Source organism: Eretmochelys imbricata, chromosome 3, assembly GCF_965152235.1.
Source record: "Eretmochelys imbricata isolate rEreImb1 chromosome 3, rEreImb1.hap1, whole genome shotgun sequence".
In the NCBI taxonomy this organism is placed as follows: Eukaryota; Metazoa; Chordata; order Testudines; family Cheloniidae; genus Eretmochelys; species Eretmochelys imbricata.
In genome coordinates, this window is record NC_135574.1 from 131,234,702 (window position 1) to 131,257,835 (window position 23,134).

At 42.4% G+C, this 23,134-nt stretch overlaps 1 protein-coding gene across 1 annotated transcript; it reads right to left on the reverse strand.

The window, feature by feature from the left end:
• Nucleotides 1-358: 358 nt before the first annotated feature.
• On the reverse strand, nucleotides 359-7,544 carry RHOU (ras homolog family member U). The gene is made up of 3 exons (XM_077811833.1): nucleotides 7,259-7,544; nucleotides 5,611-5,669; nucleotides 359-1,928 (listed from the first exon to the last, which is right to left on the reverse strand). Exons 1-3 carry the CDS (start codon nucleotides 7,542-7,544, stop codon nucleotides 1,473-1,475), a joined length of 801 nt encoding a protein of 266 aa, XP_077667959.1. The 3' UTR covers nucleotides 359-1,472.
• Between the last annotated feature and the right edge of the window lie 15,590 nt (nucleotides 7,545-23,134).

The window sequence follows — 23,134 nt, forward strand, 5'->3', positions numbered from 1 at the left end:
AACATAACTGAGCTTGGAGTATATAGAACAAAGCAAGCTGGGGCCATAAAAAAGAGACAATATAAACTAAGGCTTTTCACTCACTGTGCAGACACCGGCCTTGGAGTTAACCACATCTTGCAAATAGTCAAATTAACCCACTGATACCCTCAAACAAAGCAGACTGGAATTCAGCAGGTTTTATTAGACCAGGAATTGTGTCATATTTGATGCTGCGATAGGCAAACCACTAAATGACATTTTAAATACACTTCACTTTAATTTGTTGAAGGTATCTGTGAAAGAATCAGTTAAATTTCACTGCTTGTTTCAACACAATTTTGCAACTATCATCTAAAACAAGTTTAACCGACCAACAACTGCTTCCTTTGGAAACAAATAAGAACTTTGTTCAAAACAGTATCAGAAACAGGTCACAGCAGTATCACTTTTCTGGTGTTCGGTTATGGCACGTAATCTGCCTTTTTTATAGGCCTTTCATTTAACTGGCAGCATGAAAATCTCTCAGCGAGGAACATTCTGAAGTTCATATTTGTAGACTTAAAACAGACACATTTTGTGTGGTGTTATATGGACATTTGTTGCATCCCTTTTAAAAAACAGCATTTACATTCTTTCATCAGTTGATCTAAATGAACTGTCATGGTGTCTGTATAAATACAAAGGCACCCACGACTATTCAAAATGTAACAAAGTAGGACTTTGTAATGTTCATAGGACGTGCACATTACTGCATGTAAAAGAGAGAGAAAGAGGAGAAGAAAGGATTTCCAAGTCAGGAGGCTACAAATAAGATGTAATTACATCAGTTACTTAACATGTTAGGCAGTCTAACAATGTGTTGGAGGTATATGCATGACCTTTCAAGCAGCAGCATTTGGGGGAAGACTCCACCTCTTGTTTCACATTGTTAAAGTCCACACACACACACACCCCCGCCCCCCAAAGTGGTTGAGGGAAGGAGATGGGGGGAAAGAGGGAGTAAGTTTTTAAAGCTAAAATGTCATTTTGGAGGCACAGTGTTAGTTTTTAAAAATTGTCCATCTATATAGAGCTCTATATTTCCATAGTCCTGTGTTTCTTCTAAATAGCCCTAACCACAAAGGCCTCAGTTTTGTTCCTCCCTCTTTTATATACATTGTATAGCACAGCGGTCTAAGCTTGTCAAATACAAGATACAGAAACTTTGTACAATTTCTAACTTCACAAATGTGTTCCTTGACACGAGACTAGTCCGGAAACTCTGACATCAGACAGGTGAATGCTGAAACTCCTTAACCTGATTTAACAGGAACTGCCTACCTATGTGTTCTTCCATCTCCCTCAAAAGAGAAGGGGAAATTGAGATTTCTAATAGCAACATAAACACACTTATGGATCTATGCTACACACCTGGAGAATACAGAGTGAGATTTAAGCTAATATAGCTTCTATTTGATTTCACTAGAGCAACATTTAGGTCCTCGCAAATACTATACAAAACAACAGTACTTTTTCCACCAAGATTTGGAGAGATTTTTCATTTTGTCTGGAGTCCTGCACTTGGATTTCTTTGGTTGGTGCTGGGTATCTGAGTACTGAATGCCAGCGACAATGGCCGCGTCAAAGACCTCTTTGAGATTTTTCTGAGTCAAAGCTGAGCACTCAATGTAAGATGCTGCTTTTATTTCCTCAGCACAGAGCTTTGCGGCCTCTTCTGCAACAGGCTTTTCTTTGCATTTGTCCAGCTCAATGAGAACTTTGACATCCTCTCGGAGGTCCGACTGTGTCCCAACCAGAATAATAGGAGCTTTGGGGCAGTGGCATCGGATTTCAGGAACCCACTTTTCACTCACGTTCTGGAAGGACGAAGGGCTCACAACACTGAAGCACAGCAAGAAGATGTCTGTGTTGGTGTAGCACAGCGGTCTAAGCTTGTCAAATTCATCCTGCGCAAAGCAAAGCAACATTACTGCTGAATAAAAATAGCATTAAAAATTATAAAGGTACCACTCTTACCAGTTCCTAAATACTTCCCATTATAGAGATTTGAACTACTGAACGTATAAAGGAAAGGATCATGTTTAACTGTTCTTCTCACACAGGCACAAATGTAACTTGCGTACAACAGAACATGTTTTTTTCATAGTAAAAGCCATAAATATGCCAAATTTCAGCTTCATCCTGCAACATGGAAGTCATCTGAAATTTTGCCATCGACTCCAATGGGCACAGGGCCAAACAATATCTTCTTAAGGTATTTAAGATTCATAAGCTCATGAAAGCTTATGCTCAAATAAATTAGTTAGTCTCTAAGGTGCCACAAGTACTCCTTTTCTTTTTGCGGACACAGACTAACACGGCTGCTACTCTGAAATCTAACACTGCTGATTTCTTTTGAATGCTTTAAGCCTTACTTTAGTGTTTGTATTTATGGCCTTTTGCCCTATCTCAACAGAAGAGCCAGACTGTAGAGGTGGAGTGCAGGCTAAGGTAGACCTTAAATAGGGGGTTAGAGGGAGGGTGTAAATTCACCTTTAACAGAGATTAATCATGGATCAGCTCAGATTTAAAATGCACACACACCCGCAATGCTGACCACACTATCCATATGTTGAGATACAGACAAGAGCACAGAGACAACGCAGCTGCAAGTGTTCCCACGCAAGAATAATTTTAAATAAATGAAGGTTTAATAGCATCCTAAAGGAAATTAAAATAAAAGATGAGCTCCCTACTATTTTGTGTTCATATTTCTTATTACCATCACACTTAATGAATTACAATATAAAGGCTTAACTTGCCAATGGCATAATATAAAGCCCCTCTTTACTTCTCATTCCCCTCTACATCACATCAACCACCTCCAAACCGGCAGGGTTAGATTTTTTTTCCTTTCTGTCTTTTTTGCCTTTAAAATAAAGATCTAGAATGCAAGGCTCTGATTTTCATCTTGAGGAATCAACTAACATAATGTAGATCAGTGGTTTTCAACCTGTGGGTCCATGGATCTAGGTCTAAGATTTCCAAAGGGGTCTGTCTGCACCTCCATTCAACATTTTTAGGGGTCCACAAATGAAAAAAGGTGGAAAACCATAGATGTAGATGACACCTAAAAGGTAATAGAAGACTTGGCCATCGTGGCATTCTCACTTATCGCAGCAGCTCAAAGAACTGTAAGAAGAATGCAAAATGAGGCAAGGGTTAACTATGCATAGCCTGATTTTATGCTGACAGCAGGATAAAAGCACAGTAACACTAACAGCCTAAACAGGTAGGATTTGGTTCAGCCATGATGACATTTTAATTAAAATTCACCATGGTCTCACGGGGTCTTAAATTAAGAAGAGCAAAGAGCAAATAAAGTCAACAATGCCTCTCTAGGAGCAATATTTTACTGCTGAATTGCAAGTTACATGTTAATTTGTCAGGATTTAAGATTTTACTTGGAAGCTTCTGAAGAGTCTAGGATATGCAGTTGTTTAAAACCTCAGAATTCCCATTCCACTTGAATAAATTTATTTCAGTTGTCATGCAAAGGTTGACAACAGATTATAAAACAAGAGTCAAGAAAGCAGGCTTCATTAGTTCTCTTGATTCTCAGATTAAGCCTCTCAGGCAGCAAAACAGATGAAGTGAGCTGTAGCTCACGAAAGCTCATGCTCAAATAAATTCGTTAGTCTCTAAGGTGCCACAAGTACTCCTTTTCTTTTTGCGAATACAGACTAACACGGCTGTTACTCTGAAACCAATGCAGGATTGTCACCATTTGGCTTAAAAGGAACCCTGTCTTTACAAAGTGTTCTGTCCTGTGCAGCAAAGAGGCCAATTAAAAAAGACATCTCCCCATGTTATTGCAAGGCATTATGAAATTTTGCAGATTCAATGGTTTCAAAAGCCAAAAACAGATGTTACTGGAGATTTCTGTAAAGATGATACATGGTCATTTATACAAGTACAGTCTGCAGACATTCTTTGTCTCACTGCTAGATCCAGGGACTGCAGAGCTGCACCTTTGGGCTCACGACACCAAATTCTCAATGTTTCTGTATGTTTTTACCTATTTAAATGATAATCCCATTTTGAAGCTGCCTCACACACACAACCAAGATTTTATTTGATTAAGCATCCTATACTGCTGGAAATGGCCCACCTTTATTATCACTACAAAAGGTTCTCCCCTCCCCCCCGTAATAGCTCACCTTAAGTGATCACTCTCCTTACAGTGTGTATGGTAACACCCATTGTTTCATGTTCTCTATGTATATAAATCTCCCCACTGTATTTTCCACTGAATGCATCCGATGAAGTGAGCTGTAGCTCACGAAAGCTTATGCTCAAATAAATTTGTTAGTCTCTAAGGTGCCACAAGTACTCCTTTTCTTTATATTCAGAATGATTTTCTTCATTTTACTGGTTTCACCGAACCCTTTCCTTTTAACGGCAAACACCAGAGAGTGGTTTCACTGGTTATTTCACTAAGGAGTTTTTACACTCCTGAACCAATAGCAGTAACCAAAGCAAAAAGTGACTGGACTTTTTAAATCTTCCGGAAACCAATGCTTTTGCCACTCCGTGGGGCCCCCATCACCAAGGATATGGTTACAATTACATCTGGTACACTCTACTTCTGAATTCACATCTCAGCTGAAGCTGACAGCATGTTGCCATGCCCCCTTGCCCTCCATCAGGGTATTACATTAGGCCACTAGGGTTGTCCATATCTCATATTATTGTTCAAAGGGGGTTTCTCTGTACTCTTTTAACCTGGATTAGAACTGCAAAAAGTATAGGGAAAATGCAGTGCTGGCATTGCATAAGGTATAAGCCAGTACTGAACCGAGCCCATGGAGTTCACATCTTTGTTATAATGCCCAATTACAACACTGCTCATTAGGATAATGGGGTTTGTCTACTGATGCCATCATACTCTCCTCATACTGCTTTCGCTAATGCTTGGCTCCCTCAGATGGTATTGCATTATTTGGCTGGATGCATATTCCAGATGCTTATGTAAGGAATGTGAGTTTTCATATGGGTGTGGAAAACTGGGGGCTTTGGGTGGCTTTAGCCCTCCCCCTAAAAATTTAGGGAGTGTCTTAATAATGGAAGCACTGAGTTTAGAATGAAGCTCATTTATCTCATCTTAGTAAGAGTTGACAAATGTGATCATGGTACAAAACTACTCATGAAATGGACATTCAACAGCGTTCTTTTTAATTTCCAGACACCTCAATAAAAATAGTTGTCCACACCCTTCACTTGCCTTCCTATCTGTGCTCAAAACATACAGAATCCCCCCTCCATTCCCCCAGCAGCAGCACTTTTAAACTTATAGATAATTAAAAAAAATAAAATTAAGTCAGTGGCAACAAGTCTGAGTGAGAACTTACAGTCCCTGGGAATTCAACCTGACAGTGAAGTTAGCAGGGAAGCAGTCTGAACCAACAACATGACACTCCTAAACCAACCTTATACAGTGGGTTAAGAATTACTTACTCTGATGGCAATTTAATAAAATGATCAAACAATGGGTATCCTTTTAAATCCATAAAGTCTTTAGGAGGACTATTTTGTGTGATACTTCTCCCTTCCCCCCATCACTTAAATGAAATAAGAAGCTTCACTGACCTGACCAGCCGTGTCACAGAGCTGAAGTCTCACGGGTCTGCCATCAACAGACACAACAGCTTAGGAGAGAAAAAATGTGTAATGAGTTCAATTAAACATTTTTCACTTAAAAAAAAAAGAAAAGAATCATGCCTTCCCTCAACATTTGTTTTCCCTTCAATTAATTTAATGACTTGAAGAACTGGAACCAAGTCTGTCACTAACATTTAGGCACATACAAACCCTTCAGTGCTTTCCAATTCATTTCACTGCAGCTGATGAAGTAGCAAATCACCTCTTTGATGACACAAAAAGAGAGTGATCCGAACAATTAGGTTACTTCTCTTGTTACAGAGGATTTGTCTTCTTGTCACGTTTGTATTTTCAGAGGTCTGGGTCCAAAAAAACCTTCCCAGTTTTAAATCACTGGGAAGACAATGCAAATATTTGTGTTTTCCCTTGGGAAGCTCCTCTTCCTGCACTACTGGAAATTTTGACTACAGAATTTGTCATTAAAACAAGCTAGCTTGATGTGTGACCATGTGCAAACACTGACTATGGTGGTATCTTTTATAAGAGAGACCAGCCTCATTATTTCTTTCTAGCGATTTGAATATAAAATGCTTTTAGCCATATTGTAGGTTTCATTTATTATTTGGTCGCTAGGCTTCACAGTATTGATTTTCAATAATACAGAGAAGTCATGCCATCCAATCAATCTTCCAGCATTTAGAATGATTACATTACCTTTAAAGCTAGAATGCTAGCTGCTAATCATACATAAAGTACACCCAGAAAGGGACCGTTTGGATCAGCTCCATAAAAACTAAAAAACCGAGTACTGAAGCTCGACACCCAGATTTGTGCCAGGAAACTGAAAGTCTCCGGCACAGCTGAGCTCACACCACTTAAGCGTAGAGAGACTAGGGAGCCATGCATTTAATACCCTCATGTGGCCCTACAGTCTTATTAAAACTTTCAAAGAGTGACAAAGATATATAACTGAAAGAATTCAGGAGGCAGTTTCAAGAGCTCCATCCATCTCTGCAGCCACCTTCCAACACAGTTCTGAACAAACAGAGGGGAGGAGATGAAGGATTTACTCCCTCCGTCCTCGCGCCCCCAGAACCCAACTAAAGGAGGCAGGGTTGTGACACACCGATATTTCCAACATGATCTAAAGTTCAATCCTTTAAAAAAAAAAAAAAAAAGAAGAAGAAGCAAAGTCTTATCCGGGCGCCTGGCTGAACACAGCTGTAAAATATGGGCACCGCACAAGCACAGAGCTAGGAAAGCTACATGCTAACAATATGGGCCAACACGCGTTCATCACTGGGAAGAAGGGGCGATGGGCGGTAATGATGTTTGCCCCCGAGCGTTGGGGGGTGGGCCTTTCGCCTGCCCCATGGGAGCTCCCTCCCCACCCACAGGGGGGAATTCACTCTTTCACCAGTGCCAAGCCATTTCACTTCTCCCCGAAGAGGGAAATCCATGCAGCTCCCTCTAGCGGGGGGTGGGAGCGGGGCATGGGGGTACTCCCCCTTCCCCTGACAGTTCATCTCCGGGAGGTGGATGGCAGATCCCCAAGCAGATCGCCAGTGTTGGGGGACTGTCCCCGAGGGATTTCGTCCCTTCCACCCACCTCCCTCCCCCTGCGGCGGCCCCTTACCAGAGAAGTTGTCGAAGGCGGTGGGGATGTACTCCGTGGGGTACCCATTCGTGGTGTAACTCACCACCAGGCTGGTCTTGCCCACAGCCCCGTCCCCCACCAGGACACACTTGAGGCTGCGGCGCGGCTCGGCTCCCGCCCCGGTCCGGCATCTGCTGCCTAGGGCCGCTCCCAGCGCCGCCGCCCGGCTGCTGCGGACCCTGCGCGGGGGCACCGGGGGCACCTCGCAGCCGCCAGCCAGCGGCTTGCTGATGTAGCCCGCCTCCCCCTCCTGCTGCGGCGGCATCCGCCTGGCACCGGCGAAGGAGAGCTCTGCGGAGCGGGGATCAGAGCCACTGGGCTGGGGGTGCGAGGGGCTCAGCGCCCGGCCTGGGTTCAGGGGTGCCCTGCCCCTTCAGGGTCCGCCGCCCCTGCCGCGCAGCTCCTCCGGCGGGGAGCCGAGTTCCCCCTCGCCGGTCTCCTCTGGCTCCAGATCCTCCCGCCAGCAGCCGGTGCGGGGCGCCCGGGGCAGCTCCTGCTCCTCCGAGCCAGCACGGTGCTGCCTGAGCCGCTTCCCGGCTGCCCGCCGCTCAGCGCGCCCCGGCGAGAGGCTGGAGGGGCGGAACAGCAGCCAGCTCCAGCGGCGGGACGGAAGGGGCGCGATCCCGGCCTTCCCGGGGCACCGGAGGGTGGGAGCGGCGGCAGCAGCAGGAGCCCTATGCGTGCTGCACTCGCCTCGCCGCACACTGAGGAGCCTCCAGCCCCGGCTCTCCGCCTCCACAGGACACGACGACGCGAGGGCAGCCGGCGGCGGGGGGAGGAGTCCGGCGCTGGGGACTGCCCGGCAGGCGGCGCTGCGGCGCTCCCTGCCGCCCCTCGCGGTGGCCACTGGAAAAGAAGGAGCCTGGCGGCGGCAAGAGCTTCTGCCGAGACGTGGGGCCCGGGCAGTGACTGCGCCGCTTCTCATTGGCCAGTTCGCTTCCCCTTCGAACGCTGAAACAGCCCGCGCCGCGACTATTGCCTGGAAGCGGCCACTTCTCCGCCTGCTCTGCCCCGGGCTGTTCCGTCCCTGCCGGCTCCTTCCTCCCGCTTGACAGTGATGCTCCTCCTCCCGTCTCCACTGCTTTGCCCTCTTCCCCCTGCTCCTCGCCCCCATTCCTGCCTCCCTCTTTGCTCTGCTCCCGCTTCCATCTCTCTACTCTGGGTGACCTTGTCTCCCAGGCCAGGCCCCTTTCCATAGCCTGTCTCCTTCTGTCCATGCCTTCCCCGACTCCTACTCCCCCCAGCCCCCACATGACTTCCCTCCTCTCCATCTTCTTCTTCAGCTTCCTTCCCACGGGCTATTTTTTCTCCTCATTCCACGCTGTCCGTCCCCCCACCCCCGAGGCTCAGCTGTAATTTCTGTAAAACTGTCTAATCATGTCAAAGCTCTGCCTACTTCACAGAGGGAAACAAAGTTTCCGGAGCTAATTTATCAGTATTAATGAGACATAATATGAGAGGAGATTTATTTGAGCACAGCTAAAGGCTACATCAAAGGAACAGTATTATTTGATTTTTCCATCCGCGTTTCTCTGTCTCTCTGGTTATATTTGGGTATGTCAAAAACAATAGAGTTAATACAAGGTATTTTTTTTTTACTATGGAAGTTCTCTTAATTGTATTTGTACTTTGTGCATATACAATACAAGATCAGGGGAATAATGGCTACTTGATATGCTTCCACCTGCGAAAGGAATAAACTGAGATATTTGAGTTTTAACACCTTTAAAACAGTGTCACCAGATCACGGGCTCCCCCTGTGGTTGCAACGTGATCTTCAAAGTGTTAAATCCGTGTCTACACAAGCTGCTGAGGGATGTTTCAAGTCACTTTAGCTAACTCAAGTTTCAGAAAAGCATCATTTTTTTTCTAATCTAGACACTTTGCTACTATTTCTGGCCAACTTTTGGCAGTATGGAGGAAGAGATCACAGAACCAGAGGTGTGTTCTGTTTTAGATAGGTCCTTATAGCATCCTATCACAACTTCATCTGAGCACTTTCCAATAGTATATTAAACAACATCTGTCATGTGTGGTTAGTTCTTTCTCTCACTCTTTCCCTGGGTGGAGAGTTGTGTGCACCATGTGGTGTTTTGTTAGAGTAGTTTTTTTATTTTTAAATGTACATACTGATATAAAAGCGGCAATGAGTCCTGTGGCACCTTATAGACTAATAGACGTATTGGAGCATAAGGTTCTGTGGGTGAATACCCACTTCGTCAGATGCACCTGATGTAATGGGTATTCACCCACGAAAGCTTATGCTCCAATACATCTGTTAGTCTATAAGGTGCCACAGGACTCTTTGCTGCTTTTACAGATCCAAACTAACACGGCTACCCTCTGATACTGATATAAATTTATGTTAGAGAATTAGGGCTCTTGGTTAATTGTAGTTAACTCAGGCAATTAACTCAAAAAATTAATTGTGGTTAAAAAATTAATCGTGATTAATCTTATAACAATAGAATACCAATTGAAATTTATTAAATATTTTGGATGTTTTTCTACATTTTCAATATTGATTTCAATTACAATGCAAAAAGAAAAGGAGTACTTGTGGCACCAATTTATTTGAGCATAAGCTTTCGTGAGCTACAGCTCACTTCATCGGACGCATAAAGTGGAAAATGCAGTGAGGATGTTTTATATACACAGATCAGGAAAAAAAATGGGTGTTTATCACTTCAAAAGGTTTTCTCTCCCCCCACTCCACTCTCCTGCTGGTAATAGCTTATCTAAAGTGATCACTCTCCTTACAATGTGTATGATAATCAAGGTGGGCCATTTCCAGCACAATCCAGGGTTTAACAGGAATGTCTGAGGAACAGTTGGGGGGCGGGTAGAAAAAAACAAGGGGAAATAAGTTACCTTGCATAATGACTTAACCACTCCCAGTCTCTATTCAAGCCTAAGTTAACTGTATCCAATTTGCAAATGAATTCCACTTCAGCAGTCTCTTGCTAGAGTCTGGTTTTGAAGTTTTTCAGTTGTAATATCGCAACTTTCATGTCTGTAATTGCGTGACCAGAGAGATTGAAGTGTTCTCCGACTGTTTATGAATGTTATAATTCTTGACATCTGATTTGTGTCCATTTATTCTTTTACGTAGAGACTGTCCAGTTTGACCAATGTACATGGCAGAGGGGCACTGCGGGCACATGATGCCATATATCACATTGGTAGATGTGCAGGTGAACGAGCCTCTGATAGTGTGGCTGATGTTATTAGGCCCTGTGATGGTGTCCCCTGAATAGATATGTGGGCACAGTTGGCAACGGGCTTTGTTGCAAGGATAGGTTCCTGGGTTAGTGGTGGTTCTGTTGTGTGGTATGTGGTTGCTGGTGAGTATTTGCTTCAGGTTGGGGGCTGTCTGTAAGCAAGGACTGGCCTGTCTCCCAAGATTTGTGAGAGTGATGGGTCGTCCTTCAGGATAGGTTGTAGATCCTTGATAATGCGTTGGAGAGGTTTTAGTTGGGGGCTGAAGGTGACGGCTAGTGGCGTTCTGTTATTTTCTTTGTTAGGCCTGTCCTGTAGTAGGTGACTTCTGGGTACACTTCTGGCTCTGTCAATCTGTTTCTTCACTTCAGCAGGTGGGTATTGTAGTTGTAAGAATGCTTGATAGAGATCTTGTAGGTGTTTGTCTCTGTCTGAGGGGTTGGAGCAAATGCGGTTGTATCGTAGAGCTTGGCTGTAGACAGTGGACCTTGTGGTGTGGGCTGGGTGAAAGCTGGAGGAATGTAGGTAGGAATAGCGGTCAGTAGGTTTCCGGTATAGGGTGTTGTTTATGTGACCATCGCTTATTAGCACCGTAGTGTCCAGGAAGTGGATCTCTTGTGTGGACTGGTCCAGGCTGAGGTTGATGGTGGGATGGAAATTGTTGAATCATGGTGGAATTCCTCAAGGGCTTCTTTTCCATGGGTCCAGATGATGAAGATGTCATCAATATAGCGCAAGTAGAGTAGGGGCGTTAGGGGACGAGAGCTGAGGAAGCATTGTTCTAAATCAGCCATAAAAATGTTGGCATACTGTGGGGCCATGCGGGTACCCATAGCAGTGCCGCTGATTTCAAGGTATACATTGTCCCCAAATGTGAAATAGTTATGGGTGAGGACAAAGTCACAAAGTTCAGCCACCAAGTTTGCCGTGACATTATCGGGGATAGTGTTCCTGACGGCTTGTAGTCCATCTTTGTGTGGAATGTTGGTGTAGAGGGCTTCTACATCCATAGTGGCCAGGATGGTATTTTCAGGAAGATCACCGATGGATTGTAGTTTCCTTAGGAAATCAGTGGTGTCTCGAAGATAGCTGGGAGTGCTGCTAGCGTAGGGCCTATGGAGGGAGTCTACATAGCCAGACAATCCTGCTGTCAGGGTGCCAATGCCTGAGATGATGGGGCGCCCAGGATTTCCAGGTTTATGGATCTTGGGTAGCAGAATACAAAGTGCTCACTTTATATTATTTTTAATTACAAATATATGCACTGTAAATATTTTTCAATTCACCTCATACAAGTACTGAAGTGCAATCTCTTTATTGTGAGAGATTTATTTGGTGTTGGTCCTGCTTTGAGCAGGGGTTTGGACTAGATGACCTCCTGAGGTCTCTTCCAACCCTAATATTCTATGATTTTAAGTGTAACTTACAAATGCAATTTTTTTTATTACATAACTGCACTCAGAAACAAAACAGTGTAAAACTTTAGAGCCTACAAGTCCACTCAGTCCTACTTCTTATTCTGACAATCTCTAAGACAAACAAGTTTGTTTACATTGACAGGAGATACTGCTGCCTGCTTCTTATTTACAGTGTCACCTGAAAGTGAGAACAGGTGTTTGCACAACACTTTTGTAGCCGGCGTTGCAAGGTATTTACATGCTAAACATTCATAGGCCCCTTCATGCTTTTGACCACCATTCCCGAGGACATGCTTCCATGCTGATGATGCTTGTTAAAAAAATAATACGTCAATTAAATTTGTGACTGTACTCCTTGCGGGAAGAATTGTATGTCTCCTGCTCTATTTTACCCACATTCTGCATATATTTCATGTTATAGCAGCCTCAGATGATAACCCAGCACATGTTTGTTTTAAGAACACTTTCACAGCAGATTTGACAAATGTGATTTGACTGATGTGAGATTTCTAAAAATAGCTACAGCACTGGACCCAAGGTTTAAGAATCTGAAGTGCCTTCCAAAATCTGAGAGGGACGAGGTGTGGAGCATGCTTTTAGAAGTCTTAAAAGAGTAACACTGATGTGGAAACTACAGAACCCGAAACACTGAAAAAGAAAATCAACCTTCTGCTGGTGGCATCTGACTCAGATGATGAAAAAGAACATGCGTCAGTCCACACTGCTTTGGATCGCTATCAAGCAGAACCCATCATCAGCATGGAAGCATGTCCTCGGGAATGATGGTTGAATCATGAAAGGCTATATGAATCTTTAACACATCTGGCACATACATTTCTTGCAACGCCAGCTACAGCAATGCCATGCGAATGCCTGTTCTCACTTTCAGGTGACATTGGAAACAAGAAGCAGGCAGCATTATCTCCTGCAAATTGTAACCAACCTTGTTTGTCTGAGTGATTGGCTGTCCAAGAAGTAGGACTGAGTGGACTTGTAGGCTCTAAAGTTTTACATTGTTTTATTTTTGAATGCAATTTTTTGTACATAATTCTACATTTGTAAGTTCAACTTTTCATGATAAAGAGATTGCCCTACAGTACTTGTATTAGGTGAATTGAAAAATACAATTTTTTTACAGTGCAAATATTTGTAATCAAAAATAAATATAAAGTGAGCACTGTATGCTTTGTATTCTGTGTTGTAATTGAAATAAATATATTTGAAAATGTAGTACACATCCAAAAATATTTAAAATAAATGGTATTCTATTGTTCTTTAACAGCGTGATTAATACATGATTAATCGCAATTCATTTTTTTAATTGCTTGACAGCCCTATAGAGACTACAAGGTCAGATCAATGCAACTTGCACTTAGAGCAGATGATGAGGTTCCTGATGGTTTTTAGTTTCCAGGGGGCATTTATTCCACAGTCTTAGGCCAGCTGCTCCCCCACCCCCACCCCACAAAAAAACCCTCTATCTCCTGCACTGAGGAGCTTTATTTATCCTTTTAATAGAAATGTCCAATGTGCCCGAGGAGAGAGTTGTCAGCCATAGTCTTCCTCTCAGAGTTTAAAGCTGTTCTCTGCCCTTCCCCCTTATGCTGGGTTTCTGCTTCCAAACACCACAGGATAAGCATCTCCAACATTAAAAATGTAATGAACCATTCTACCATGGAGAAATAGTGAAACAAACTAAACAGACAAGTGTAGATTCACTCACAAAGAAAGCAAAGAAAGAACTACAATTAGATTTAAATAATTTGGGTAAAGGTTGTTTTATTGCAAAATTTATTTTAATTTTGACAGTGTTCCTTAAAATAAGCCATCCCAGGAGCTGTTTGAAAATGAGAAGGATTTGATACCAAAAGGTGAAATGAGGTAAGCAGCATAGATTGGTCATCTTGGCCAATGTACCATGACATGTTGTATTCATGACAGCTGTGGGCAAATGAACACATGATGAAATCTTTAATGCCAGGGTGAGAAATGACCTGGCTGAGGGCACTGGTGACACCTATTAGATGTCCCTGTTTTATCTCCCATGACAAATGCCAAAGTTGTGTCTTATACCTGTGCTGTTAAGGGATGTTATCAACAGTGAGGGTGAACAGTCAAAGGCAGGGAAAAGCTCCTGTAAATGGGAAACGAGACACTGGTTAATATATTCCCAGAGGAAAAACAGATGACAATAGCTATTTTGCTTGTGCTGAAAATAATTAAAGATTGATGGAAAAGCACTTAATGAAAATACTGTATACGGCAAGTAAAAATACCATGGCTACATTTTTAAACACTGTCAGCAAAGAAATATGGTCTATTTACTGAACTAAAGGATCCAGATAGACAACCATAATTGCTTGTATTATTCCTGTGCTTCAGAGCAGGGGCCATGTGAATTCAGAGCTGCATGGTTGCATTATATTGTGATGTACCCTGTTGAACACAGTAGCCTTTTGTTAAAGGGGACGATCAAGCTGACTGTTGTGCAATGGGGGAGTACTGGTTAAATAATCGCATCACGATAGCAAATCAAAGAGGCTGTCAGTGATAGTAGTTACAGCGGGGCTAGAGGGACATTAGTGTGTAGGATTTGTTCAGGAATATATAAATAATTTGATGCATGAAATTGAAACCTCTGTGCTACAGCAATTGAATTACAAATACTTCACATGTATTAAAATCTAGTTTTAAAAATGCTGATCTGTGCTGTACACAGGCTTAAATCCACTTAAGTCAGCGGAGTTGCACTCCTCTGCTGAATTTGGCCCATTATCAGTTAGTATGAAGAAAAGCATTCACCCTATCTTATGTCCTTGCACTAGTCAAATATTATTCTTTGAGAAAATGACAGAGAGAGGAAATTATTTCATCAAGACATGAAATAGGTCATTGTTATTTCCAAGCTTATCATTTTCCCTAGGCCATCGAAATATGAGCTTGATGTTGGCCTTGTAGAACAAAAGATTATTTTTTTCTCCACAGAAGTTTTAGAGCTGAAAATGAGAGAGACAAGGGAATGATACAGCACTCTGTTGATATGCCGTAATACACTGTCACATGTTTTAATGAAGATTCTCATTTGGGGAGCTTTCACCCAAACCCTGTTGTTTGTGAGAGGAGCCACTGCTGTTTTGGAGAAACCCATCCAGGAAGAACCAGGAAAAGATATCATAAAAAAAACCTCTCCACCTGCCAAGGCATATATTTCCTAAAGCTTGTTCTATGGTTGGAAAAATATTTCCAGTAATAGATACACATTTTCTACATAATACCATTTCCAAACAAAACATGATGTTAAACGGGGGTTAAGGCAAGAATACATTAGCAGTCACTTAAGGGTAAAATGTTTCACACGCATGTTGTAATTATCCAGAAAAACAAGCATTGCAAACCTAGTACCCAAACAACCTTAACCTTAACCCTACAGTAACTCCAGGTGGAAAACCATCATGAAAAAATAGGGCTGTCAAGCAATTAAAAAATTTAATCGCGATTAATCATGCGATTAATTGTGCTGTTAAACAATAAAATACCATTTATTTAAATATTTTTGGATATTTTCTGCATTTTCAAATATATTGATTTCAATGATAACACAGAATACAAAGTATACAGTGTTCACTTTGTATTTTTTTTAATTACAAATATTTGCACTGTAAAAAACAAAATAAAATTATTTTTCAATTCACCTAATACAAGTACTGTAGTGCAATCTCTTTATCATGCAAGTTGAACTTAAAAATGTAGAATTATGTACAAAATAAACCCTGCATTCAAAAATAAAACAATGTAAAACTTTAGACTCTACAAGTCCAATCAGTCCTACTTCTTGTTCAGCCAATCGCTCAGACAAACAAGTTTGTTCACATTTGCAGAAGATAATGCTGCCTGCTTCTTGTTTACAATGTCACCTGAAAGTGAGGACAGGCATTTGCATGGCACTGTTTTAGCTGGCATTGCAAGATATTTATATGCCAGATGCGCTAAAGATTCATATGTCCCTTCATATGTCCCAACTATAGTGCATCAAGAGATGGCACTACAGTATTTGTATGGGGTGAATTGAAAAATATCTTTTTGTTTATCATTTTTACAGTGCAAGTATTTGTAATCAAAAATAAGATAAAGTGAGCATTGTATACTTTGTATTCTATGTTGTAATTGAAATTGATATATTTGAAAATGTAGAAATAAAAAAAATTAATAAATTTCAATTGGTATTTTATTCTTGAACAGTGCAATTAATCATGATTACTATTTTAAGTCACGATTAGTTTTTTTGAGTTAATTGCATGAGTTAACTGCGATTAATCGACAGCTCTAGAAAAAAACTAATCTCACATTTTAAAAAAATCAGTTTCCTCTAGCCTGGGACCACAAATGCTAAAGGAATGCAAGGCTGCCGAATGTCATGCATCTCATGTGTCATGCATATATTGGAAGCCCTATGCAGTGCCATACCCCACCTGGATAGTCCTGCATCTCTCTGGGCCATAAGATGGGGGCCAAAAAGGTCCTCCGGGCTGCAGGCAGGACCTGCAGTTCCTTCAGCTGGCAGCTAGAGGCTGTTGTTAAGCCTGGCATCAGGCAGCCAACTGGCCTCTCCTCTGGCTCTCCCCCTGCTGGATCTCAGCATCACAGATGCAGCTGGCATTGGCAGCAACAACAGGTGGCCAATTAGGGTGACCAGATGTCCTGATTTTATAGGAACAGTCCCGATTTTTGGGTCTTTTTCTTATATAGGCTCCTATTACCGCCCTACCCCACCCCGTCCCAATTTTTCACATTTGCTGTCTGGTCACCCTGTGGCCAACTGGTTGGGTAGGAACAGAAAGTGATGAGCTCAGTACTGAATAGCGTGAAAAGATAGCAAATGTGAAAAATCAGGACACTTTTTTCCCCTGGGGCCAGTGGTGTATAATTGTATATATAGACAAAGCCTCTAATATCAGAATGGTCCTGATAATATCAGGAAACCTGGTCACCTTAGTACTGACAAAAGAAATAACTTTGTTCGGAACCATGATAATGGCATTGGTTTTACTGAACACCAGAACAAACAATAATTACATAAAGTTCCATATAACTTTTTGCTATATAAGTTCTGGCTGCTGCAGGGCACCAGTAATATATTAAACTTCCCTTTCATTTTGTTAACATTGTTTCATAACATGCAACTCATTTTAGTATTATATTTCTGTCTGTGGGTTCCTGCATCCCACATATTTACCAGGAAAACGTGTGGAGAAACCATAAATGGCAGCCTGAACTAGGAAATAAATCAAGTAAACTGGAAAGGTTTTTTGAGATAAGAAATTATTGGGGAAAATTTATTTGGTACCGTGCAGCATGTTATTGGAGAACATGGGAATCACAGATGAGAAGCTAAGAGAAGAATGGCATGTTCATTTGGATGCAAATCTCTGGGGAAGCACGATTCAGAATAACTAAAGACGAAAACAGGTTTGATATATGCTACATGTGAGGTGACTCACCACCAGACTCTGCTGATCAACTTATATGTGAGCCCCTGCTAGTTTCTGCAACCTTGAAATCCCTCAGGTAACTGGCCCCCTCCTCAATCCTACAAGAACAGCTGTAAAATTCCCAATCCACACTCCTAGCTGTTGCAATCTTCCCAATATAAGAGCCCTCTTTCCACTAGTTGATTGATGCAATGGGGGTACAGGAAAGAACAGAGTCTCTAACCCCCTTCCAACTCCTTTCAGATTGACATGGGTTTCTCAGCCAAACCATTCTCAGTGCTCGTTGTCTGCTGTAGCACTTCAGTGGTAACCTCCCTCCTTCCCCCACACCCAGCTCCCAGTTCACACAATGTTCCTGATCATCTGAGTGCTAAAAGCATCCTTCCTGACCCCCACACACCTGCTTTAACTATCTTCATGCCCTAACAGGCTGCACCCTTTGCTCAGCCCACTCTCAACTGATCCCCCAGGAAGGAGGGTGTCATAAATATAAAGGGAAGGGTAAACCCCTTTGAAATCCTTCCTGGCCAGGGGAAAGCTCCTCTCACCTGTAAAGGGTTAAGAAGCTAAAGGTAACCTCGCTAGCACCTGACCAAAATGACCAATGAGGAGACAAGATACTTTCAAAAGCTGGGAGGAGGGAGAGAAACAAAGGGTCTGTGTCTGTCTATATGCTGGTTTTCTGCCGGGGATAGACCAGGAATGGAGTCTTAGAACTTTTAGTAAGTAATCTAGCTAGGTATGTGTTAGATTATGATTTCTTTAAATGGCTGAGAAAAGAATTGTGCTGAATAGAATAACTATTTCTGTCTGTGTATCTTTTTTGTAACTTAAGGTTTTGCCTAGAGGGGTTCTCTATGTTTTTGAATCTAATTACCCTGTAAGATATCTACCATCCTGATTTTTACAGGGGGGATTTCTTTATTTCTATTTACTTCTATTTTTATTAAAAGTCTTCTTGTAAGAAAACTGAATGCTTTTTCATTGTTCTCAGATCCAAGGGTTTGGGTCTGTGGTCACCTGTGCAAATTGGTGAGGCTTTTTATCCAACATTTCCCTGGAAAGGGGGGGAGCAAGTGTTGGGAGGATTGTTCATTGTTCTTAAGATCCAAGGTTCTGGGTCTGTAGTCACCTAGGCAAATTGTTGAGGCTTTTTACCAAACCTTGTCCAGGAAGTGGGGTGCAAGGTTTTGGGAAGTATTTTGGGGGGACAGATGCATCCAAACAGCTCTTCCCCAGTAACCAGTATTAGCTTGGTGGTGGTAGCGGCCAGTCCAAAGACAACGGGTGGAATATTTTGTACCTTGGGGAAGTTTTGACCTAAGCTGGTAAAGATAAGCTTAGGAGGTTTTTCATGCAGGTCCCCACATCTGTACCCTAGAGTTCAGAGTGGGGGAGGAACCTTGACAGAGGGGAATTGCATTTTATTGCTTCTTCGCTTCGTGAGAATCTCTGCTGAATTCTCCATAGCAATCATGCCTCTCCCAGCACAGACAAAGCTTAGATTTCAATCCATGTTTTCCCATGAACCCTTTCACCCCATTCTTTATTATCATTATTTGCATTTCTGAAGCACTAGTGACTGTAGTATCTGGGCATTCTCAAAGCCAGTGTCTTTGCTCTTTAGAAATCTCCGCTGGTCTATGTAAAATGCATTTATATATTTGGCTCCTAGCAATTAGGACAAGAATATGAGTTGTTTCCATTTTGATTACCTACATACATACCACATATGTGGTGGTGACATCTCTGTGTTAAATCGCAGCCACATGCTAGCTGAAGTTTACCAGGCACCTTTAACCACCACACCTGCACTCTGCCCACCTATCCAGCTCCTTTCTGTCATACCAAACCATGGAGCAGCTTCCAACAGCCACCAATTTTTAAAGCAACTTTCCAGAAAAAGGTTTCCTTCTGTGACACTCCAGCACCCCACATTCACCATAGTAATATGATTATGATGTAATTATGTGGCATCTTGTATAAAGTATGTCTTGTAAGGTATCATTCTAAAAGTCTTAATCTGCTGAACATTAATATCCATTGGATTGTATGTGTTATCATTGTAGGTGAAGTTTTGCTAGATATGTGTTACTGAAAGATGTTGAAAACACCCACAGCTAGCCTTTCAGGTACAGCAATGAAGAAGCTAGTTAGTGCTTATTGCCCATCAGCAAAGACAATGGACCATGGAAAATGTTTGTCCTCACCTGGGAACATTTCAGCCAGCCTATGAGTAATGGCTGCTATGACTCAGCAAGGCATGCAATGGCATGTGACCAGACCACATGACACTGAACTCCATTTTGGTACCTGTATTTTTCCACAAACTGGGCTAGGAATTTAGCTTGAAACTATGGGTTTCACCATAGGAGAGGCTATGTAAGTTGGGGAGTAACATCATGATTGGTCTTCACTCCCCCACATCTCAACACCTGAAAGAAGCTCTGGCACACAAAGGACTTGGAATGAAGGAGGGGAACCCAAATTGCAAGGCAGATGCAGCTTGTGCCTTAAGAAATGCAAGTCTGCTTGTATCATTAGTCAGGGTGAGATATTGCTAATTCAAGCCCCATCTATCTAATATATTAGGCTTAGCTTGCATTTTGTTTATTTGAAAGGTAATCTGATCTGTTTGCTATAACTTATAATCACTGAAAACCTATCTTTCTGTAGTTAATAAACTTGTTTTATGTTTTATTTTAACCAGTGCATTTTGAGTGAAGTGTATGAGAAAATCTCAGTTTGGTTAATACAGGCTTGTTGCATATTTTCCCCACATCAAAGGGGGAACAAACTATATTAATGAGGTTGCACTGTATAGATCCCTGTGCAGTGCAAGATGGTATAATTCTGGGTTTATACTCCAGTAGGGGTAAAAGGCTGGGGAGCTGGGAAATTAGCTGGTTCTCAGTTGTGGATCTATGAGTGGCTTAGGTAAAGCACTCAGGTAATTCAGTTGGGTGTGTGGTGCCACCTGCTGTCAGGTTGGGTGATAACAGGGCCTGAAGAGGCTGGCTGAATAACCAGCAGAGCAGTGTGAGAGAGGCCAACCCAGAAGGCACAGCGGTTCCAACGGCTTCCAGACTGCACCCCAGGGGTACAGCCTGACACTCCTTCTTTCCCCCAAATGACAGTCCAGGACTAGGGGCAGATTTAAGGTGCAGTATCTCACAACCCTCTAGCACTGGAAGAAGGAGAGATTCCCAGTTGTTTAATGGGTCACATAGAACTTGCTTCTATATGACCCCATTGTGCTGAGACCTCGGATTTAAGCAATGGTTAAAGTTTGATTATATAAAGTAATTTTAAAGGTTTTTATAAGCTCTCTCTGAGCCCTGTACAAGGGGATGGGTTTAAAAATAAGGGCCTGCTTTGCAAATGAACCATTAGAGTGGGCAATGATAGGACTTAGCGTGGGGTTTGGGAAGGAGCGAGCTGGTGCAACTGGAGTGGCCCCCAGGAACAAGTTGAGTGGAAAGGGGGTAACCATGGCAGCTGGAGAGGGAGGCAGGCCTGATGCAGCTTAGAAACTGCAGTCCTGTCTCACTCCCCCATGTTCTGTCCCTATGGACTCACTAACCAGCCCTCCCTCTTGCCCTTCTCTCATCCAATTTTGCTTTCCACATGCAGAGACCAAACCTGAACTTTCTGTCCACTTGGCTATTTTTAGATGAAGGGAAACAAAAAAGAACAAATATAAAGCTTGCCACAGAGAGGGAGTGAGCAATGTATGTCACTGACACACTCACTCTAACAGCAGCAGCCACCTTGGACAGCCTCACCACACTGGGCCTATGAACACTTATAAAAATCTTCACGTCCACACATAAAACAGCTAACTCTGAAATGTTCAAATGCCAGTGTGAATATGAGATTAGAAGCATCTGGATTAACCAATAATGCCTTTCTGCTGCTGCCTTGGATGCCTCGTGGTGGCTTCTCAAGAGTTCCAACAACCTTTCTTTTTGGGCAAGAAGCACGAGCTAGGTGTTCTGCTTGGGCTCCATGTTGCAACAACAGTTTGAAAATGATCAAGTGGATTTAATGGGAATCCTTGTAAAGGTAGGACCAAAGGAAAGGAAGGGAAATAGACCAGTCTCTGCACTTCAAGGACTGCCCCTGCACTCCTGGCATAGCTTCCCCAGTGCACCATGAAGCCAGGTCAGGAGTGCCAGGGACAGCACTAACTCCCTGTCACAGAATGAGTGGGCAACACACCTGGTGCAGAGCCATAATCTCCTCAACATAAGACAATCTGCACACAGCCCTCCCTTCCCCCGGCCCCGCACTTTCACATTGTCACTGAATCTTCCCCTCACAGAACCTTCTTCCTCCTTTTCCCCTAGCTTACCAAGACACCACATCCCTGCTTCCTACACACCCCACTCACTCGCCTCATACTCCCTGCTGTCCAGTTTGCCTCCAGGCTTCATAGATATTATTCACCTTTTAAAAAATTTGAATATCTATTTCCTTTTCATTACAACAGTTAAATCTCACACTTTCATATCCAGGAAGTTTACTTGGTAGATTTGCCTATATATTTTTTTAACATTTAAAAAGCCCCCCATGTCCTTGATAGTTAAACCAAACAACAAGTGCTGTTCTGGTGATTCATAGCAACTGTAAACCCAGTTTAACTGGTCACTATACTCTGGCTGCTTTGCACTTCTCCTACCGTGGCAGGAAGCAGTCAAAGTATACTAGTGACTATGGTCCTAAAACATTTCATTTTAATGTTTTAAAGTTGACACTACATATCTTACCTCATTAGAAACATCATATAGTTACAAGCCTCTTTGGGTTTCTTGTTTAGTGTTCATGTATGAAATTTTTAATACTTAAATCAAAAAGAAATTCCCAGACAAATCTTTGTTAGAGTTAAAACTGAGAGAACATATCAGTAATTTAAGTTAAATACATTACATAATTTAGGTTAAATACATTACATAAATACATTATCCTCAAAACAAATATAATAAACTTTAGAAATTCAGAGTTAAGGTTAAACTTAAATGAAATCCGAACAAGTTGGAAATGCACAGTTAAGTCGCCCACTGAACCTTAATTCTGCCCTGTAGTGACATCATGAGAGAATTAAAACAAAATTAATATGTTTTTAAAAAATCAGTTTAATTTAAACTGGGATCACAAACATATTAATTACAATTGTATGGTGTCACTAAAGGGCAGCGCTGAGGCTGTTTGGGTGCCTTAACTGTGTTAGGTAGGTGCTGGGAAAAAAAGAAGGAATAGGAGGGAAGGGGGAGTAATCAGATACATTGGGAGGACTTGCATACCTTCCAGAGATGGCTCCATGAATGCCTCCCAGGCTCAAGGTGGGAGGAGCATTTTTACCAGCAGGAACAGAAGGGAAGAGGGAGTAAGTGGGAATGGCTAGGTCATGGATACCAAAGTATCTTATACTGGGCAACCAAAAACTGAGGCACCTCAAATTAGTATCCTCATCCATAAAAGACTATATTATTCATAAGGGTGGAATTTCATTTCATGATTATGAACACATCTGAAGATGAAAAGCTCCTGAACTAGAACCAGAATTTTGGAGAAGTTCAGATCCAGAGCCTAACTTTGTCACTTAAGCCTATCTCTAAAATGAGCTGACAAGAGTTAAAGACTTAGGATATGTCTACACTGTCCATGTTACAGCACAGACCCAGCAGCACCAGGGGAAAGCTCTCCAGGCGATTAAAAATACACACCCT

What these genes read in the sequence shown, in the direction of transcription:
- RHOU (XM_077811833.1), bottom strand. Translation starts at nt 7,544, where the DNA reads ATGCCGCCGCAGCAGGAGGGGGAGGCGGGCTACATCAGCAAGCCGCTG. An exon ending in CGCCTTCGACAACTTCTCTG is followed by an intron (nt 5,670 to 7,258) that starts GTAAGGGGCCGC and finishes TTCTCTCCTAAG; the next exon opens with CTGTTGTGTCTGTTGATGGC. An exon ending in TCTGTGACACGGCTGGTCAG is followed by an intron (nt 1,929 to 5,610) that starts GTCAGTGAAGCT and finishes TGCTTTGCGCAG; the next exon opens with GATGAATTTGACAAGCTTAG.